General features: G+C 37.0%; 1 protein-coding gene across 1 annotated transcript in view; it reads left to right on the top strand.

Moving 5' to 3' along the window:
- Positions 1-21,904, top strand: part of ADGB (androglobin) — a 136,843-nt gene that overhangs the window by 6,741 nt on the left and 108,198 nt on the right. The window contains exon 3 of the mRNA XM_074864612.1: positions 19,085-19,235. Within this exon, the coding sequence (XP_074720713.1) occupies positions 19,085-19,235 (151 nt within the window). The remainder of the gene's footprint in view (positions 1-19,084; positions 19,236-21,904) is intronic.

Below are 21,904 nucleotides of genomic sequence, written 5' to 3'. Positions count from 1 at the left end.
TACTTTCTCCTGCACCTGTCCAGTAGCGTCATCCTGCCAAAGCGATGTTGCGTGTATCTTGTGCCGTACCCGGGCGAGTAGAGAGGGGCCCCGGGACCTTGAGGAGAGCAGCGGGAGGGAACGAGAAGACCGGGGCACACGGGGGACGCGGGTGGGTGGCTTTGCAGAGTGGCCGTTTCTGTATGCCAGGGGCAGCGTGTTGGCCACAGCTCACAATACGAAGCGATCAACTTACAATTAAGAGCTAACAGAAGTGTTCACTGAAATGATGTTTAGGTTGAAAAGAATTTCGAAGCTGCAAATAGGGACAATAATTTTGGGAATACATGCTCCATTCTCACCAGGTGGAGGATCTAAGCTGGTTGAAGTTTTCAGGGCAAAATGGTTAACAACTCTTACAGCACATCAGTTTCATCTACAGAAGGAAAATACAACTCTCAGTGCCTTGAATGTTTGCTGTATGTTATAATGAATCTGAGGATATTAAGTGTTACAAAAAACCCATTCTTCCTATGCGTTTCTTAAATGTTTCTGTGTGAGTAGTGTCTCTTGAGATATTTTAACATGAATCACTATTTGCTAGGTATTTAGTGTGAATTTGTATATTTCTGTGAAATGTGTATTTCTCCCTGCAAAGACAAATAAATAAATAAATAGAAAACACTGACTTTCTTTCACTGTTGCTATTTTGACCTTTGCGTTCTATTTCTTATGTTTTGAGCAGCTTTCTCATCCTAAAGTATGTAAGCGTGCTCTTCTTTTTCCTGCCATAAACAGAGGTTTCAGTTGTATTGCTTATTTTCTTTCTTGAAATGAATTTTCAAAAGCCCCTTTGTTCTTATTTCATATGCAGTTACCCAGCCTTTGCTACAAAGTAGTTTCTTATTTCATATTTTTATACATCTGTTTTGCATTTCACACCTTGATTTCCATTTTGATAACTTCTCTGTTGTTGCAGGCAGCCAATATCTCTAATTCCTCCCTTCTCTTCACTGTGTCCATTTGCTTAGTAACTTTTTTGTTTGTTTTGACCACAGCCATACAGCCCCTCATATTTACTGCTTCAAGCAGTTTATCAATCTTCTCTGATGATATCTAAGCTGTCAGGCACACTTTTACTTTTTATCACTGTTAGAGAAAAAGAAATATTTTCTTACTTTTCAGTGTATGTGAAACTAAATGGGCTATCATCCGAAAGATTTTGTCCAGTATTTCAGATTTTGTCCCCTAATAGGCATTCTTCCTGTGTGAGAATGTTTTAGCTCTTCCATTAAATTAAGATACATCTTTTTTTTTTGAGTCTAACAATACATAGTTTTTATATAGTAAAATTGTTAATTCTGTCCTGTATCATACATAATAATTTGTAAAGAATCATTCTTATGAAATCAGTTATTTGTATCAGATTATCTAGAACAGTATCCATCTTTTTCTTTTGTACATTGTTACTTTAGGCTTTATTAAATGAAACCACGATGGATAAATCAGAAAATTATTTTCCCAGTGTCAGGTTGAGATGAGAATAGTTACAAACTATTTGAATGATATTAAGCTTTACAGAAACACCTCTGAAATGCAGTCTAGGAGATATACTCATGTTATATTTGAAATCTCATGTTGGACCTTAAGGACTGGAGACGATTTATCTCTGCAATTATCAACTAATTGCAATGGAACTAATGTCGAGCATATGCCAATGTTAATTCAATGTTAGCTAAGAATCAGAGCAGAGGAATATTTACTCCCTTCACTAAAGCTGTTTTACATAAAGTGTGGTAGCTTGAAGATATCCTAATGGTGGTTTAGTGACTTATGTTACTAGACTATGGAAGAAACTGTTACGGTAGCCTGACTGTAATGCAGAACCTTCATAACACAGATTATATAGTTTGTATTTATTTTTTTCATTAGTCCTGTAACTTCTGTTTGAACACGAGCATGACTTTCGGGTTTATCTGTTCTGTCATTGTGATAACACAGTGCACTTGTAAACTTGTAAACAGGAGTAACTCTCAGCAGTAAGCATCTAGTCAGGTTGTATGTGCAGCATACATTTCCATATGGCATCTTACTGTCCTGAACAATATTCAGGCATATGAAGAGATGAAGTGACCTTTTTTTAATTATTTTTAAAGAAAAAAATCTTATTTGATGGAACAGGTTTTAGTACACAGAGCTACCTTTATGTTTGTGTGTTTATATTAGTATATATATTACTAGAAATGTTGGTAATGTAAAAGAAAACAGGAAATCTGTGACACAAAAAACCTAAAGTTACAGCAACTCTGATACTAATTTCCTGACTAACCTATCCCTCTTCACTTTTTATTGTTCTGAAATATTACTAAGGCCTATGGATGGATGGATGGATGGATGGATGGATGGATGGATGGATGGATGAAAAAATGTTGGTTTAGGTCAATTCATGTCTTGCCAAGTTCAGCAACTGACCTTATAAACCTTCTTGTTTAAGCTGTCAGGAAACATTTTACTTTAGCATCTGTTGAGCTGTAGATAATGAATTTAAATGAAGAAAAGCTAGTGACAGCTTATTCTAAACTTTTGTGTAAATAAATTTTTGTCTTGAAACAATATTTTAGCATTTTTAGTCCCTCTGAAAGGACTGAAACATCGAATCGTATTTCTTTTCTTTAGTTATGGTATAAGCTGGTGGTCCCCGAACTTTTTTGATCATGCAACCCTATCAGTATAACATTTTGAGCACACACCCGCAATACATGTACATTTATTTATTTATAAATTATATACATGCAATACTGAAGTTCTAATATGTTCTTCCTTGTGCACAACACACCCTGCTTTGGAGACCACTGCTGTAAGCTAAAGTATTTCTATGGAGAGAACAAGCAACTAGGCAGTTTCAATTTTTAAACTACAGTCTGCTAAAGTCTACAGGGAGCTTTTTATTTGGATCAGGCTTATGGTCAAAACTACAGAACGACACATTGGTGATTTATGCAAAATGGAGGCTATGTTTCATTTTTCAATTTTCAACATTGCTTCTAGAGTGCTTTCCCCTTTGTCATAGGATTTGTGATGTTGGAATGATGGGAATGCAATTGACAGCAGACAGATTGACATGTTATTTCGTTATTTGGAAATGGAAGGGTGCTGTATAGTAAGGAATACCTGTATTACAGTAAAGATATTCTGTGTTTGCAGGGCCATGAGAAGAAGATGTAAATGTCATTCATTTACTAGAAAGTACATTTCTAGCCCCAAATGCAGAGAATGTTCAATTTTCTGATTTAAGGCTAAATCTACATGATTATTATCAAGAAAAATCAGAATAGTACAGAGCTGATTCTGCATGAGTCTACTCTGGGACAAAATGATTAATACTGATGCTCTTAATATTTATAATTGTTGAGAAAAACTACTGAACACAGTGATAAAACAACTGTACTGCGTAACCCTGTGACTTAGTCCTCATTTTGGTTGGTAATCCCTGTGTTGGATAGATTGTTCTCTGTTTCCTCAGGTAATGATTTTCTCCTAATAGTAGGCAAGTGTTAGTAATGATCATAAATGTTTTATCAAAGGCAGTTTACCAAGTCGTTTTTTCAGTGGGTTGTGGAGATTAGAACTGTATCTTAACACACCCCCTGTAAGATTGAAGCTGTGTTGATTGGAAATAGGACAATTACTTATTAGACATTTCGTTGACATCTGTGTATGTTCATTCTGTTACCCAGCTTGTTCAGTGCATTTGTGAGACAACTTGTAATGTACAAATTTTGTGTAAGTGTATGAGAATTTAAGTAATGTTACTACATCTGTATCTGAAAGAGGAATGGATGTTTGCAGGTTGCTTGAGAAAATGTTGCCTTGAAAGTTTAGTATTCAGTGATAATTGCAAGACAGGCTTTCCCTGAGGATCGCCTTTTTCTTTTGAACACACTTGCAGTTCAGTTGCGGGGATAAAAATGGAAAAAATATCTTCTCTTTGGTCTAATATTGTCTTTCTGATAGTAAATGCTATTTTTATATGTCTTTAATGACAAATACTGAATAGAAATGTCAATAGTAGAAAAAAGAAAAAAGGCTAATAGTTTTTAGAAATATTTTGTAAAAAAAATCCTGAGAGCTGTCAATGTTTACCACAAAGAATTACAGTGTTATAACTTCAAGTCTTGTGGATAATGTTAATGCAGAAGCTTTCTCAGAGTAATGTGTACAAACATCTGGGCAATGTATTTTGATCACGTTAAAATTACTTTGCTTGATTTCTAGTGAGATCAGGTTTCTTTTTCCCCTGTAAATGCATACAACAGTCAGCACAGTACATCTGCACCGTGGAAGATGGATGGGGATTATTGGTGGATATATTGTGATGCTGGAGTGGGACCTCAGACGCATATGGAGAAGGCAAGAAAATTCCTTTGGAGTCGCTAAGCCAGACTTTGTGTAGATCTCTGCAGGATGCTCCACTGGGTCTCTCTTCATTACTCCTTTCTAATTAGGTAGCAGTTTCCTTCAGGATCTAGGCAGTAGCTAGAGATGATGGCCTGAAGAGCTCAAAAGAACTGCGGTCCTTATAGCTTTTCTTAATTGCACCATTAGAGGCTACTCAGAATCTGGTTTTTCCCAGGTTTCAATGGCTATAGTGAATAGGAATTGATGTCTTTGTCAGCACTGAAAGAGATTCTGGCTAGTAAGAATGGATAATGAATTAAAATGCTTTTTAATTGAATTTGATGAAGCTGTATGCCATCAAGCCCAATCTTCTGAATTAAACTTGAGTCATCAACATCTATCTGAATTAGGCTCTGGGTTATTAGGGACAGAAGTGAGGAGTTAATGGTCAGTGCCAAGAGAAGCAAGTGATTTAGGGATAATTGTGGCACAGGCAGAGGTCACAGATGTTTAGGGGAAGGTCAGAGTGGTGCTGGAGTTCTTTTTAGGGAGAGCAGTAACTAAGAGCAGTATTTCCTGCTGTTGGATCCTTAAGGACCTGCAGAGACAGGCTGAAGCCTGGACTGGCTGAAAGAAGTGACTTAAGTTTAGCTGTGTGCCTGATTGATTGCAATGAGTAGCAGATTGCTGCACTGCTGTTGTACAGTGGGTTGCTGCATCAAAGCCTAGGATTACCTAACATTTGTTATTAAGATTAAAGGCTGGGACAGTAAGAACAGAAAAAATAGCAGCACTGCTAATTTGTGCTTGAATTCCTGTATGCCTAGGATAAAGATTCAGTCAAAGCTTGTGATTGAGATTTTATCCACTGCCAGCATGTGTTCCTCAGGTAAGTATTCTTAAGGTTTAGGCTGCAGCAGTGGTTTAGAGAATATAGACTGGACAGATTTTGATGTTTTGGGTGGAGTTCACTAGATTAAGGTTTGGGAATAGCAAGAACTAGTGTCTAGTGGATAATGGCATGGTGGTTGAACTTGGGGCTGCTTTTAGTGTTGGGCTGGAGCACTAGTGTTGGTTAGTGGAAGTTTTAATGGGCGCTAAAAATTTACATGGGGTCATGGCACAAGTTTGTGGAAAAGAAATCCTTTGAAGATTATATACATACATAGCAACCACATATAGCTCAAGAAGTGCTTGAGCTAAAACTGATCAGAGACTATCAAAGTATTGGAGAAATATACTATATATGCCTTTATGCTCTTTGTAGGCTTTCAATTGTGAGTATTGTTTGAGACAACATGTTGGGCTGTAGTTCACCCTTGCTCTGACTCACTACTCCCCTTCTTATGTTTGTGGTCCAAGAGGGTAGCTCAGTGGTGTATCTTTGTTTTGCAACGTACCTTGCAACATATCCGTTATTGAGAGAAGGGGTTGCTATATTATTGTAAAAGCTAGTTAGATTCGTACGTAGATGCTTATGCATGTTTTTGACCTTGCATGAGCTTCAGTCAGAGATGGGTATGGCTTGGTGGCTCTGCTAGGGGCTTGAAACAGAGCTAAAATTTTGAACAAAAGGCATTGAGAATACTAGTCCTAATTTTTTCAATTGTGGGATTAAACATATCCATTTTATGGTTAATTCTGCCCCACTTATTGGAAACTGAGCTGTCTTTAAAAATACAGTTAGTTTTGAGGTTATGGTTATGATAAACATAGTGCTTGAGTTCAAAGCATACAAGTGTCATGGTTTAGCCCCTGTAGGCAGCTCAGCCCCACACAGCTGCTTGCTTACTATCACACCCCACAGAATGAGGGAGAGAATCTGGGTAAAAGTGCAAAAACTTGTGGGTTGAGGTAAAGACAGCTTAATAGGTAAAGCAAAAGCTGCACGCATAAGCAAAACAAAATGAGGAATTAATTCACTGCTTTCCATCAGCAGGCAGCTGTTCAGCCATCTCCAGGAAAGCTGGGCTCCATCACACATAGCGGTTATGTGGGAAGACAAACGCTATCACTCCAAATGTCCCCCTCTTCCTTCTTTTCCCCCCAGCTTTTATTGCTGAGCGTGGTGTTATATACTAAGGAATATCTCTTTGGTAATTTTGTGGTCAGCTGTCCAGGCTGTGTCCCCTCTGGTACCTTCTTGTGCACCCCCAGTCTACTCACAGGTGGGGTGGTGTAAGAACCAGAAGAGGCCTTGATGCTGTGTAAGCTGAAACATCCCCCTGTTATCAACACTGTTTTCATCACAAATCCAAAACGTAGTCCCATACAAACAAGCTACTGTGAAGTAATTTAACTCAATCCTAGCCAAAACCAGTACAGCTAATTACTTGACTTTGCAAGGGAAGGAAGATTTATATGAAGAAATTTAGACTTTCACTGCATTCATAACCTTCTTTACAATTGTAACTGGCAATGTACTACAAGATATTATACCCTTACTACAAAGCTGATTTTGGGTAACTCAGGTGTCTCTTTGTGGTGGTTTGACCTTGGCTAAATGCCAGGTACCCACCAAGTCGCTCTATCACTTCCCCCCCTTCCCCTTTTTTTCCTCAACGGGGCAAAAAGGTGAAAGAAAATAAGATAGGAAAAAAAAAAACCCAAACCAACCCTTGTGGGTAAAACAAAAGCAGTTTTAATATAAGCAAAGGTCCGCACGCAGAAGCAAGAAGAAAAAAACAGATTTATTCTCTACTTCCCGTTAACAGGTGATGTCAGGCCTTCTCAGGAAGCAGGGCTCTGGTACGCGTAGTGGTTGCCTCGGAGGACCAAGGGTGACCCCCTTCCTCCTTTTTCCCAGCTTTATACTCGAGCAGACGTCATATGGTATGGAATATCCCTTTGGTCAGTTCGGGTCAGCTGTCCTGGTTGTGTCCCCTCCCAAGATCTTGCCCACCCCGTCCCACTGGGGGGGAGAAAATGTCGGAAAGAGCCTTGGTGCTGCGTAAGCACTACTCAGCAGTAGCCACAACACCAGTGTGCTATCGACACCCTGCCAGCTCCCAACATAAAACACAGCACCATGAGGGCTGCTATAGGGGAAAATCATTTCCGGCTCAGCCAGACCCAGTACACTCTTCCATCTCAAATATCTCAGTTCAGATCCTTCCTAACCATATGCCTCACCAAAGCCAGTTAAAGCTTCACAGGAGTCTGGGAGTGAGCTGTGGTATATCTTGAGCTACAGCAGTTGTTCATTTCCAGTTGGCAGCTACTGTCCTGATAATCTCGAGGAACAGGCATTTTAAGATCATGGTCTCATTTAGCAGGCTGTTAATTGCAATCACTCAGAAGATAAACAGAATTCTTTTGCTTTGAATGGCTGTCCATAAACCCTTTTGGAAGGGTTTATTGGCAGTTTGCATTACCAATATGACAAGGCATTTCCTGTTCTCTCAAGTAATTCAGAAGCAACATAAATCTGTAATGTCCCATGATTCCAGGATGTCCAACTGCAGAGTTAAGGGGAGTATGTTCCTCAGGTAAGTATTCTTAGGGGTCTATGTAGCTTAAAATTTAACCATCTGAAAACACAGAGCAAATGTTACTGTCATGCACATGCATACTTTCCCCAGACATAGTAATGCTAGTGGATAAATGTGTTAGGATCTTAGGTGCAATTTGGGTGAAATTCTTTGGTTCATGATTGTTCTTCAGAAGTTATTTATTGCATCAATGTGCATCTGCGAACTCTTTTACTGTACTATTGTACTAATACCTAAATTGTAATCTAACAAAAACTAGAGACATTCCTGAAGAGTCTGCATTGTCCTTCCTGAGCATAGAATATCTGCTTTTCATTTATTGTCTTTGATTATTTGTTCTGTACATAACTCGTATTTTCAAGGCCAGTATTTTTTTAGTCTCAGAAATAAAGTTACGCACATGCAGAATTTTAGTGTTAGCATTTTCTGGCCAGAAAGATGAAGATCTTGCTTTCAGCATCTGTGCTTCATTCATTGAAATGTTTCAGTGTGTAAACACAGTACAACTTTCATCTATATAGTCAATTTGTTAGTACTTTTTATTTTTTCTTCTTTTTTAGTTTCATGCTTTGTAGTGAGACAATGGGTTCTTCCCCAAGTAGATGAGATATACATATTAAAATAGCATATAATCCAACCAGTAAATTGAATTTTTTATTAACTAGATTGCATTTCAGTTAGGAAATTACATATTCAAATTAGTTTTCCTAGTTAATTCTAATTAAACCAATGAACCCCTGAGAGCTCATCTGTAGATTTCAAACTTCATGGACTCATGGGTATGAAAACATTAAGTAATATACCAGTGGCAATATCACACTAAATGCTGTAGTTTTAGGTTTTTCCTTCCATGGAACTCAAAGCAATGTCAGAGGATCTTGCAGGCAAACACTCCCCATGAGCCATTGGTTGGAGACAGTGCAATCAAACCGTGCAGTTGAAGTCTAGACTTCTATTACAATGAACAGTGTAATGAACAATGTAATAGAAAGAAGCAGCTTTCAGCAGAACTATATAGCAGAAAAAGCACTGTCAAAAGAAAGATAGTAATAATTGTGCTTTGAAACTGGAGAGCATTCTTAAAGTATCATGCTAGAGACTCTGTTTGCCATGGGTTATTCGTCTACTTAAACTGAATGGTCTTTAGTTTCTTCTGTGAGCTCTCTGTAACCACCACTGAAGAAATGTGATTTCCTGGTTTTCTTATCGATGCATGCTAAGTGCTTTGTAAATGAGTTGTCCTAAATCCACAGAAGTACTGACATGCTCTGCCATGCAGAGATTTTTAGTTCTTAGTTAATTACCCAGGTGCATTTAGAAGGCACAAAAGGATTTTATAGAAGCCAACAAGGAAGGAGTGCTAAAGAAAGGAGCAAAGCACAGTTCTTAAAAGATACTTGAGAACCAAACTCTACTACGGAAAGAAGTGCTGCAGTCTTCCTAGCGCTGGGAAAAAAAAACTCAGAAAAGTTACTGGTTCCACAGTTTCTAAGGTACTGTACAATTATATGGGGAAACATGACTTCAGATTCCCTCTTGAATCAGGTACAGTAAAAAAGGATTTGGAAAGAGATCGTCAGCTTCCTGCCTTGGAGGACAACCAGAACAAGTGGATGCTTTGTGACTGTACTGTTAGTGGTTTCTCACACAGAGCTCAGTGGAGTGGAACTAAGATCCCCCAAGCGGTGCATTCCTTTTTTTCTTTTTTTGTCCTGAGTTTGACAGAGGCATGTGCTACTTGAGATAGGCTGTTCCAGAAGCTACAGGTCATTATTCTCACCTGAGCTGCACCTGTTGTAAAAGGGTTCTGCTGCTAATTATGTGCTGAGTGGTCAGATGTTTCCTTTTACCAGTTTTAAATTTGCTGTGTTTTGTTAGATGCATTATTTTTCTTGTGTCATGAGAACAGATAAATAATACACTCTTATCTGTACTACTCAGGATTTTGTACGTTAACACTTTGTTATTCCTCCATGCTCTAAACCATTGCCTGTCACTGAATTTCCAAAGTTATTTTTATATTGCTAGGGCAACCGAACCAGACATAGTATTTCATGCAAAGGACATAAAATTAATAATGCTGAGTGGCACTGTACTAATTTCTTGTATCAGGCATCTTGCTTCTAATGTGTCCTAGTGTTTTATTTCCTTTCCTTGACTGTACTTGGAACAGAGATATTAACTGATCAATCATAATGACAGATAGCTCCTGATCTTGAAGTGTTATCAGTAACTGAGAACTATATAACCCGTAGTCATTTGCTACTAGTTGGAAGGACAGTGCATTGATCGAACAGAAATTTGGTCTGCAAGTTGGGTCTTGATGTTACTTACACTCCAATCTGTGACTTGTTGAAAGACTGCAAGATGCAGCTGGGACCCCTTGGTGCCTGTGGTAGTCTGCATTCTGTTCACATGGCCTGTCACCTCCACCTTTTGAAACCAGGTAACGGTAAAGGATTTGGGCTAGCTGACAACAATCCCACCTGGAGCACAACCCAGAGTCAACCACCTTGGAAGAATCGGTCAGAGATCACTTCTTTTGGCTGAGATTGGCACCTGAAAATCATCAGAAATGGAACTCCTCTTTCCAGGCCCTTGCTAACTCTAGCTAGGTATTGGTATATCATATTTCCACCTGTAAAAGTTGATATAAAGCCCTCTGTAAACTGTCTTTGTTTCTGTAGATTAAAAGTGTTCATTTAAGAGCTAGGTATTGCAAGATTTCTGCTTAAGCAGACATCTCTTGGGATTAATCTTCAGTGTTCCACACTTGGGAATGTAAATTCAAAAAAAACCAAAAAAAGTGAAGGATGTCTTTTAAAAGTCTAAGTGACCCCAGTGCAGTAGAACATGAAAAGCTGACGAATGACTTCCAGGCCATCTAATACCTTCCATTATCAAAAGAATATTTTTCAAATATGTAAAATAGTATTTTTTTCCATTCCATATTAAAAGCTTTTTGACAGCAGACCTCTGGCTCCATAGAATCAGGAGCAGAGAATTTTTACTACAGCTGGGTCTTGCCACTGAAAATGGCAAGCTGAGCTTTTCTGACATTGTTCTCTCAGGCTACAGAGTCTTGATTCATGCTGCCGTTGAAAGCAGCAGTGTCCACATTATTCTTTCTGAAGTCTGTAGCTTCACCTGATTTTGCTTCTGTCTTTGAGCCATTTAATGATCATTTGTGCAATAAAAACTATTCTTCCTGGAATGCAAAAATAGAAGGTTAAAAATGAGTCCACAATTCTAACACTGTGGATGAGCTTGCTATGAACATGAAGGTTGGATTTCACATAATTTCTTCCAAAATATATGAAAAAATGTATTTTTGTTTTAGTTTTGCTAAGGTTTAGTCACACAAAGTAAAAAAAATCTGTTGTGATCTACATGAAATAATCAATTGCCTTATCACTCTATTTGTCATCAGTTTTTTGAATGCATCTTCATTTTTTTTCTCTTAACACATGGCACCAGTCTAGTACTCTATTCTGCTTTTTATATTAAATTTCTGACTTTTTTGTCAGTTCAAACTTTTATATAGCAAAAAAAGGTATAGTTGGTATAAATGGATCAAAATAACAAAAGTCTGAATTATGTTGATGATAACTGATCCAAACTTTTAAAGAAAGATACTCAAATTTAGCTGGAATTTTAAAATTATAAAGGCTAAAATACAGACAATGTTTATAGGGCAACAAATGGAATCCAGCTGAAAATAGGAGAACAACCTAAAAAAAAAAGTTTTAAAAACAACAGTGCTTCTAGGCCACTACTTTCTATCAATTTTTCTTTGAAATAATGTCCAGGAAACAACACTGTGTGGAATTTAGGCAAGGGATTTGGCATGTAGTGCTTTTTTTCTCTGTTCTGTAACCTGGAAAGCAAACCAAGAAGGAACATCTCACCTCCCATTAATATGCAGACAAATAAAAAAAAAAGAAAACGTGGACTTCTAGCTGGTAAGGCTAAATGTGAGGCTAGGTAACCATCCTCTCTTAGCAAATGTGTGTGCATTTGAAATAGGCTCATTCTTGGCAAGTTGCTGAAGTCTATTAGTAGTTTGTCTGACACCTACAAGGATGTCAGCTATGTTTAGAAAGGAGAATATTACACTTGAAAGTGTAATAGACTTTCAGACTCCTTTGAAAATAATATGCCTATAAAGAATAATCAGTTGGTAGTCATCTTTTCGTTCCATCATCACTTTAATTTTCCACAGTTTGATCTTGCTTCACACAGAAAGCACTCGGTGCTTTTTGAGGAAGAAATCCTACGCCAGTACACAAAAGTGAAATCACAACAAAACCTGTTGTGATAGTCTTTGCAGGCAATTCTCATTGCAACTTAGATGCTTTACAATTATTTGTTCTGGTCATCGTACCTGAACTGCATCCATGGCTTGAGTCTCTCCACAAACATGAGAGCTCTGAGCATTTACACTAATGTATTTTTCTTCTGCAGAGAGTCCTTTTAAGTTTTGGCTCCAGTGTCCGAGATAAGAATAATGGTAAGTTACTGTAAACAACACATACACATTTTTGGTTTATTTTGTAACTGCTGCTGACTATACTAATAATAAAGAGAAGACTGTATTGCCTTAGCTGTTTATTAGATCGTCTGATCATGACTCATTCTGTTCATTCCTCTTCTGAAGAATGGCACTAGGTATGAAGAAAAGGAGCAAATCATTTTGGCACAGTTACTGATACTTGGTCAAATGTTCTCAAATCCTTTCCAGATTCTTATGAACTTGAGTGTTGCCATGGTTTCTGCTGTGGGTTTCTAGGATACTCAAATGCTACTTTAAAAAAAAAATAATTCAGTGATTAGAGTTTAAAAGAACTTTCTGCACTAAAATAACGTCTTCAGAGGGGCCTTTTGTCTTTGAGTTCTGAAGAGATTAGGGAAAAAGTTAAGTGGCTTCCCCACAGGGCATGTTTGGAGTAGAAGTTGAGCCATGTGCTTGTTCTCTGCCCTCTTTTTCCTAACATAAAAGCCTTTAGTGGGGCTAGAAATTGTTTCTTCTGGCTGCTCAAACAGTCCAAGTGAAGGGACACATTTTTCTATACCGCTTCCTGGTAAGTGGAAAGAGCCCAAAATTCTCATCTCCCTGTGACTCAATGTTGATATCCACTGGGGAAGTGAGATTCCTCACTCCTATGTCTTCCTTCAGATTGCTCTTACTTCTATACATATAGAGGAGTTCAGAGCATCTAAAGGAGTCAAAGGAGGAAAGAAGGATGAAAGTTTCAGCTCTGAGCCTCATTCACTGGCATTCTAGATACTAATTACTTAAATATGATGTCCTGTTACTGAATCATTTCCATTAATTATTTGCCATCCCAAGAACTGTAGTCAGTGTGACATCAGATATATGTTAATACTGTATTTTCTGGGGCTTTAGTGAAATTAATCTTTACAGTGTAATGGTTGCAGATATTTCATGGAAAGAATAACTAATATTTAATGAAAGATAAAAGATCGGCAACAATCTACAGGGAACAAGGTGAAAATGATGAGCATCAAAGATTTTGTCTTCTGTTGGGATATTGTTATAATCAAATTCACAGTTTATTTTTTAATCTTTAAGACATGCTATGGGTAATGTTCATGACCATTTAAAACACCTACAGGGAGCACTAAGATGGAATGAAGTGATGGCCTGTTGGCAGTTATTTAGAAATAAATGCTCTGCTGTGGAGATAAACAAATTCTTAATAGAGTGAATCAAATGAAGACCAAACTCATAATCATTGAGTCTACAGAAAGGCTAGCATATAAATATCTAATCATACTGTACCACCTAAATGTATCACACTGCAAATAAAATGGCTGATTTGTTTAAACAGTTGCTCTTACAGATACCAATGCTCAGTCTTTTCATTCTCCAAAATGTGCTTTAAGCAAACACGTATTTTACTCCACAGATGAAGTTAGCTAACAACAGATGCATAGACAGTAGCTGTAGCTCAGCTGCTGAGTAGCAATTCATTAAATCAATCAAAACTTAGCTTTCAATTTTGCATCTCAGTCCTCAGACAGAGATCCCAATACTGTGTCCTAAATCCATGAAAACTTCTGTATTAATTTCTTAGGATGATAATATAAAGCAGACCTTGAACTTTGAAACTTAAGTAGATTTAATAGAAATAAACAGAACCTTAATGAAAATAGAAAAAGGATTTAGCTGCAAAAAAATCTTTGCAACCTGTGTCGTAAGAAATGACAAGGATTGCAGAAAGAATAAAAAAGATTGCATATATCCATATGCAAATAACCAGAAACCCTGAAGAAGTCATCAATGTGGTGGATTTTTTTCCTAACTTCCAAAGTACAGACATGGAGGCAGAAAAAGCTGAAGCACTTTTATCTGTCAAGGCTCCAACCAGATTGCTGCATAAAGTCCCAGAGTCATTGTGGAAGCAGTACTGGCATTGTTATTGAACTATTAAACAATTTTATCTGTTTCAAATACCCCCAATCAAAATTACTATGAGAAGATGTCTCATTTCCATCCTTAGATCTGCTCATCTAAGCAAAAGTGAAACACTAATTATTTTTCCTTCCTAATTTTGGGTTTTATTTTGTTTTATTGTTAAGGAAAGTGACAGCATCAAAATGCTAAGCAAGATTACAGGTGCATCTAACTTTTGCAAGGAGGGGTTAGGAAAGAGAGCATTCATTCTTTATGCAGAGGAAAGAATGAAATAGAAAGAAAGGTATCTTCCTAAATTCTAAAAAACCTGCATAGTGTCACAAAATTATTATTGTCTGGTGACCCAGAATGACATCAGTACTGGGGAAGGAAGGTGTAGTAGCCATGCTGTTCTGAAACTAAATACCAATACTTCTGTGATTCTCTTGAGAAGACTCCCTTCAATACTGCTGGATTCCCTCTATGAGGAATGGTCATAGAGAGTTTACAGGTAGATTTACCTACTTTAAGAAGAAAATATTTGCTCCCTAGACTCCATTGACCATGTTGACAAGATCTTGCTTACAGAGTGTGTGAGCAGCTAAAGTGTATATGTCTACAGACTAAATGACTATGTTTAACTTGAGAGAGCACACTTCCAGTACTTGTGAGCCTGTTTCCTGTCGCTCTGTTAAATCTGAAGTCTCTGAAAAACTTAGGCTGCAATCTGCATTCTTTTTTCCTGTTGTTTGTCTATCCTGCCGATCCCTATTTCCCTTGTTGGCACTATATCAATTATGCCAGTATTCTTGGAGAAGCTGCTTAGAGGGTCAGAGGTGAATTAGTGTCAACTTCATAGTGTTTCCCTCATTTGGCAGTTTATTCTTCCTTTATCTCCTTCAGGGTTTAGCACAGGATTAAAAAGAATTCTGCCAGTGTTAGTGTTTAAAATACTGTTGCACAATGAAGCCATCCAGCTTGAGCATAAAATACTAGTAATGGTTTGCTTTGTCCTTGTGTCTGTTAGTTCATTTCAAAAAATTTTCAATGAATTATATTATTCAATTCTTGTAATAATGAAACTTCTTAGCAGCTTTACTCAAATACAGTATTTAAATAAATTCAGCTGTCTTTTTTCACTTATTCTTTTATATTTTGAGTTCAATTAAATTGCAGTTCTTTGTGAATTTTTCCAAAATCTTGTTGAATCATCCTTTTTGAGAAGTAGGAGCATTGGGCTTCCCCAACTTAGTTTAACCATCTCAGTCTTAGATAGCACTGTTTCCATGTCTTCCACATTGTTAGTGTTGAGGGTATTCTATTATGTCAAAGTGCATTGGAAGGTGATTTTCTGTCTTAGTGTGATAGTAAGCTAGGCAAGTCTTTCCATACCTTGTTGTTTTTTTAAAATATGCTTTTTTATTATTCCATTATTGTCCCAAAGCAGTCAGAAATCTTGTAGCAATTATTGCAGTTATTATTTAATTTTCTTTGGGAATGGCTTCAGAACATCTTTATAGCTATTTTTATCATTATTATCATAATTGAGTGAAACTTCCATGCTTCTCTATAAATATTTAAAAGAGCAAATGCAGACTTAGAGGGAGGAAAAAAGATAAAAAAATTAGTAGTAGTCCTTGAATATTTTAAATCACCACATATTCATATTTAATCTGAAATAAGAAAGAAGTAGAAAAAGTAAGAATTTTAACTTGTCATTTTTCACTTGTAGGTATATGTAAGAAGCTGCCAGGAGTCATATTTAAATCAATGTTGAAAGGGGCAAAGTTTCAAAATATCCCAAATGTTGAAGCTGTTCGTACAGCTAGGATTCTGTTTTTCATTGCTCTTCATCCGTGCAGTTAATGCAGATACAGCAGATTCTTTGAAACAACTGGAACTGGTATAGACATTCCTAGTAATTCAGAGAAACTGATAAACACTTCAAGGTTTTCAATTGCTTGCTAAGTATTATTGAATATAGAATAAAGCGTCGTCTGAGTCTTCAAGAAAATGCCAGAGAAAAAAATGATATTAATGAAAGATCAAACATAATAGAGAGAGGCTGGAGGCCATTTACAGATAACTGAGATGACAAAGATGGAAAAGCAAAGCAAGATATCACTCCAGAGAATATATCTTCCTTCCAGATAGAGTGGTAGAAGTTATATTTTTTATTTGCACAGCAGAAGGCACAGATGGTATTGAATTTTCACAGCTGTCTTCCAGTAAGAGTTACTGGTAGTGTGGATGAATGTAGTTATTATCTAGACAGTGAGAAATCTTTACTTTTGCCCATGTCTTTCTCCTTATTATTGCTAACAACAAAGTATTATGGAATCACAGAAAAATGTTGATTGAAATGTGCCTCTGGTAGCCATCTAGTCCACCTCCCTGCTCAGAGCAGGGCTAGCTTAAATCAGGTTGCTTAGGTCCTGGTCCATTTGAGTTTAAAGTATCTCCAGGTTCCGTAGTTCCCCAGATCCTCCTTCTTACGGTTTTTAAGATGAGTGTGATTGCCTTTTTCCAGTCATCAGGAACTTTGCCCGTTGCCATGGTCTTTTGAATATGACTGACAGGAGCCTTGCAGTGACTCCAGTCAACTCCCTCAGTACCTTTGCTCACATCCCAACTAGTCCCATGGAGCTGTGTGTGTCCAATTGGCTTAAGTGCCTCCTAGCTGCCTTCCTCTACCGTAGATAATACTTCACTCCCACAGACTGTTAGTAGACTGGGAGGCCTGAGAGCCAAATTTGCCAGCAAAATGCAAGACACAAAAAGGCATTGAGTATCTTGGCCTTTCCTATGTCCTTTGTCACTAGGTTACCTGCCTCATTAAGCAGTGAACATGCACTTTCCTTACTTAGTCTTCTGTTTGCTGCCAGTGTAATTGTAGAAGCTTTTTTCCTTGCCCTTAATGTCCTTTGATTATTTTGACTCCTGCTGAGCTTTTGCTTTTGTAATTTCTTTGCTCTACACTTGAGCAATGTCTCTTTTCCCCCAAGTGACTTGCCCCTGCTTCCACCATCTGAGAGACAGAGCTTAATAGTATTTTCAGGTGTCACTTGCTACCCACCATTTTTCCCTAGCCAGACTACTCATTTATGAAGTCTGTGTTTGTCTTTAGAACATAGTCATAATTAATGTTGCACTTATATAGGAGCAATGAATGAATATTGTGTACAACAACTGAAAAAGAGCATATGTGAATTATGACATTGTGACCATTTTATCTGAAATGTCAAATTCTTTGTACTATCTGAGTGATGCTGTAAATCATAATCAGGGTTCAGGTTTTTTTCTGTGGAATCACCAAAATCTCAAGAGAAAGCTTTAATTCTGAAATTTAAAATGAGAGTATGGTTTTGTATGTTCTCACTGACTGATTTGTATATCAGTATAAATATCCACATGATATGATATGCAGTATATGGCCAGGAGTCAAAAGAAACTGTTCTCAAATATTAAAAAAATGGAAGCTTTCCCTTTCAGATCTCCTGAAGATGTCAGTTTCTAAAGAAATTAAGCTTTAGTTTTTAAAAGAAATATTTCTTGGTACCAGTTTGTAAAAATAGCTCGCCAGCTGTAGCCTAAAACACTGTTACCTTCCTCATCTCCTGGACATATTTGTAGGAATTCTGCTGTTTCACACTAAAAAAAAAAAAAAAAAAAAAAAAAAAAAAAAAGTGTTGTATAAGGAAAGGAAAGAGAATGACAATATCTGTAGGTTTTTATAGCTGATGTACATAATGTAATGGAAGTATCATGTAAGTATATTGTTAAGGCTCCAGTAGTAAAAGAATCTCTGTCTAATAATGTATTTCTGCTGAAGGACACTGCTGAGTATCGAAGGAAATTCTGACCTTAGTCCTTTTTTCCAACTAGTTGAAGTGATATTTTTTCTGCAATAAGATTTTTTTAAACCCTTTTGCTCAGTTTTTGGTGCCAGGTTGCTTCTCAGGTCCCTGCAGCTTCTTCCCTTTGTTCTTTTGAGTGAACATCTACAGTTTATTGCCAGTGGATTTTGGAGAATATAATTAAGATGTGACCTGCACACACTTTGCTTCCAAGTTTGGTAGTTAAGGAGGAAGGAGCTGCTGTATTCTCATTCTAGCTAATTCAATTTTTCAGCCCTTCATATGCTCTGGAAAAATGATGTGCACCAGTACTACTTGTGAAAATCCCTGCAGTCTCAGCAAACTTTTTACCAAAGTTGTGAATCCTAAGAAGAGGGTAGTGAGAGTGCTGGCAGCATAAGAGGCCCTGAGAATGAAACTAACTGGAGACAGAACTGACTGGTCTAGTAGCTCACAGGTGCCTAGCAGTGGGAGTCCTTTTCTCCAATATGTCTTTTATCCATAGCAAGCTCCTTTTGGTGGTTAAAGAAAATAAGTCATAAAAAAAGAAAAAAGATGAAAGCCATCAGATGGGTGAGTGAGTTGAATTGGGTCGTGAATGCTAGGACCTGTACACAGGAGAACCATGTGGCTTGAAGCAGGGGAAAAGGAAGACAGAGGAAACCACTCGGATTCTGCTTTTGTGCTTCAGCTGTCCCATTTACTTCAGCAGGTTTCCTCATATAAATGCATTTGAATATTTTGTTGGTTTATACCTAATAGCACCATCTAGCACTTCTATAGGCTTGCTTATCTTAGTGACAAACAGTTACTGTAGTTACCAACACTAGATTTTTTATTACAGTACATTAAAAAAAGAATATTTTATGAGATAAAAATCTTCCTACTACCCTTGCCTAATATATTGTTCATTTTTATTCATGTCTCTGTTTGTTTCCCAGGGCAACTTTGTCTTCCCACAGAGGTGCTTCCAATGAGAGGTGGAGATTTCCTATTTGGCCAGAATGGAATGAAGCAGATATCAATGCAGAAAAATGGGATGCTGGAAAAGTTGGAAAAGAGAAAGATAAAACTGGGAAAAGCCCCATTTCAGTAAGTTGTTTGACACATATTATTTCTACTTCATTTTTTTTACCTGTATTTAGTAGAGAATTTGTCACAACCTCAAAAAATTTTGTTACTGATAAATATGTTAATTTTCAATCATATATTTTCAGTAAGTTTTAAATAATTCTAAAATAATAAACTTAAAGTATTGTGCATTGTTTATTTGTTGCTTCTTAAATGCACTGTTAATATGTGTGCTCTAATGTGTGCACATTAATGATTTAAAAAAAATGCAATCCCAAAATTAAAACTGGGGATGTGGGAACAGCTGAACTGTTGTAGTATGTCAGAACAATCCCTTCTCTGGGCACTTCAGTTTCTGTGGAGTCAAAAGATTAAATGCACCCATCTTTATTATGGGAAAAACAGATGTTGAAGTGTTTTCTTTTGCACACCTCAATTTCTGGACATGTGAAACACTGTCTGAAGTTCCAGTGTGCAGAGAATGGTTTGAGGGGATATCGTTATTTTGCAGAAAGTAAGCACCTACCAGATGCAGAAAAATTCTGTCTTTCCAACTTTGGAGTGACTTTTAAATCTCATGTGGATTTTTACTCCTTCAAACTGGTTATCATTACAGAATGTCTGTGCATTTTATGCAGAGTGGTAGTAAAATTATTTCTTAAAGAGTTTCTCAAACTTGGATTTTAAATGTCACTTAAAAATTATATTTAATACAGTGCTTAATTGTCTATTTTATATGCAAATTCTTCATTGTTCCTACATTTGTTCTGTATGTATTCTTGTGTGTTATGTATATGTTAGCATATGTGTTTGTAGATTTTAGGGGTTTTTTTCTTATCCCAAGCTTAAATATATTATACCCCAATGGGGCCAAAGTACTCTTCTGAGAGAAGGTATAGGTTCTATACTGAATGCTGCCATTAACTTGACATGTAAATAATTTTCCTTTGTGTCTTTCTTCTGTTCCGTTACCATATTTGGTGTCTTCGGGCTGTATTCTAAACATTTATCTATCACTAATCTGTTAGGTCTACCAGCATTATTATAATAGATAAAATTTAAGAATAATTGTAACTGAAAATCTTTCTTCTTTTTTAGCATAAGAGGCATTCTTAGGTGTTTACTGGACCATTCTGTTCTTCAGCCACAAGCTATATGAAACATTGCTCTTTTTACATGTTTAAAGGAGTTGTTAAATATGTCAGTCCCAGCAGATGAATTTACAGATCTAAAGGATTTTTTGATGTGGCCTCTTTTGATCCAAGCAGATAGCCAGAATTCAACATCATATAGGGTATTTCAGTTAGAAACAGAATTAGTGATGGCATCCAGTACCTTTGAGTACACTCGGAACATGAATATAAACAATCCTATTTCTTGTGTGGGGAAAAGGCATTAGTCGGAAGTGATCTCTTTCTTCGTAACACTAAAGCTCTTTTACCAAGTACCCCTACACAATAGCCTCTCTTAGGGCAGCACAGTGTGCTACTGAGATTGTGCATTGTCTGTTTCTCTTGTGCCTGTTTCTTGCCTGTTCTTTCTGTAGAACTTGTGGTTGAGGCTCCTGTCCTTAGAGCATAAACTCCTAAGACCTGGCAGTTGTCTCTTTATAGCCACCTTAAATAAAAGATAAGTTAAACCTGATTTTGTCAGCCAACCTACAGTATCCTAATTCAAAGTATTTTTGTACTTGACAGCTAAATCTCTCCGTTTTTTGGGGGGTGTTTCTTTTCTTAGTGTTATGTCATTCTCACCTGCCTCCTTTTTCTGGTTTATCTAGTGTTTAAGTGCTAAACTTTCCTGTTACACCATGTAGTCAGGGTTGGATGTCTCTGAAAGCAGAATATAAACTGCTATGTTAATACAGTTCTGTGTGGTCCATGCTACAAGGCCTTCTTTAAGCTTTCAGAAGAATAAATATTCCTGAAAGGTTCTTTTTTTCCCTCCAAATTATCTTTTGTCCTTCAGGTATTTGAAATAGTTTGTTGCAGATTGATATGCTGAAGAAATGTACACAGTGAAACAAATAAAAAAAATGCAAAGAAAATACTATTTTAGAGTCTTTGGTTTGTGTTTGTGTTTTTTATGCTTTCATAAAGTATTTTCTTTTGCCTTCCTTTAATCAGTACATACTCAAAGTATCATAGGTTTTCCTTCCCAGAAACTCTTTCTCTTCTTTGGTGTGTAGAAGATAAATACAGTCCATGGTGGACTGTTAAACACACAGAAATGTATAATATTCCTAAAAGCTATTTAAAGTTCCAGGCACAAATAAAAGGCATTAACTACGAAACCGATTAGTTTCTCAGTCAGCACGAGCATTATCAGAGGCATCTCCTCATCTACATTGCGCTATTAAGTAAACAGATACCATGTATCCTGATGCCTTCCTTTCACATGGAGGATAAGTATCACTTTGGAAATGAAAGCTTGAAAATTGTGTGAGATTCTCTCTTTAATGGGCTAATTCATGGTGCTTTATAATTATATCTCTCTTTGGTTTCTATAGCAGTTTTAAATGTGTGAAGCCCGCTTTGTTTGCATCTAAATAACGCTTTAGATATTTACGTTCAGTCTTCAGTTTAAAAAGCTTTAGAAATAAGTGTGTTAGGAGAAGTACTTAGAAACAACTTGATAGAGGAGTACCTGACTTAAAAGCTTAAACAGTTTGTGGGGAGGTTTTTCTGAAG

This window comes from Strix uralensis, chromosome 3 (genome assembly GCF_047716275.1).
Source record: "Strix uralensis isolate ZFMK-TIS-50842 chromosome 3, bStrUra1, whole genome shotgun sequence".
In the NCBI taxonomy this organism is placed as follows: domain Eukaryota; kingdom Metazoa; phylum Chordata; class Aves; order Strigiformes; family Strigidae; genus Strix; species Strix uralensis.
The sequence above is the reverse complement of the archived record's forward strand: the minus strand, read 5'-3'. Positions and strand labels throughout refer to the sequence as shown.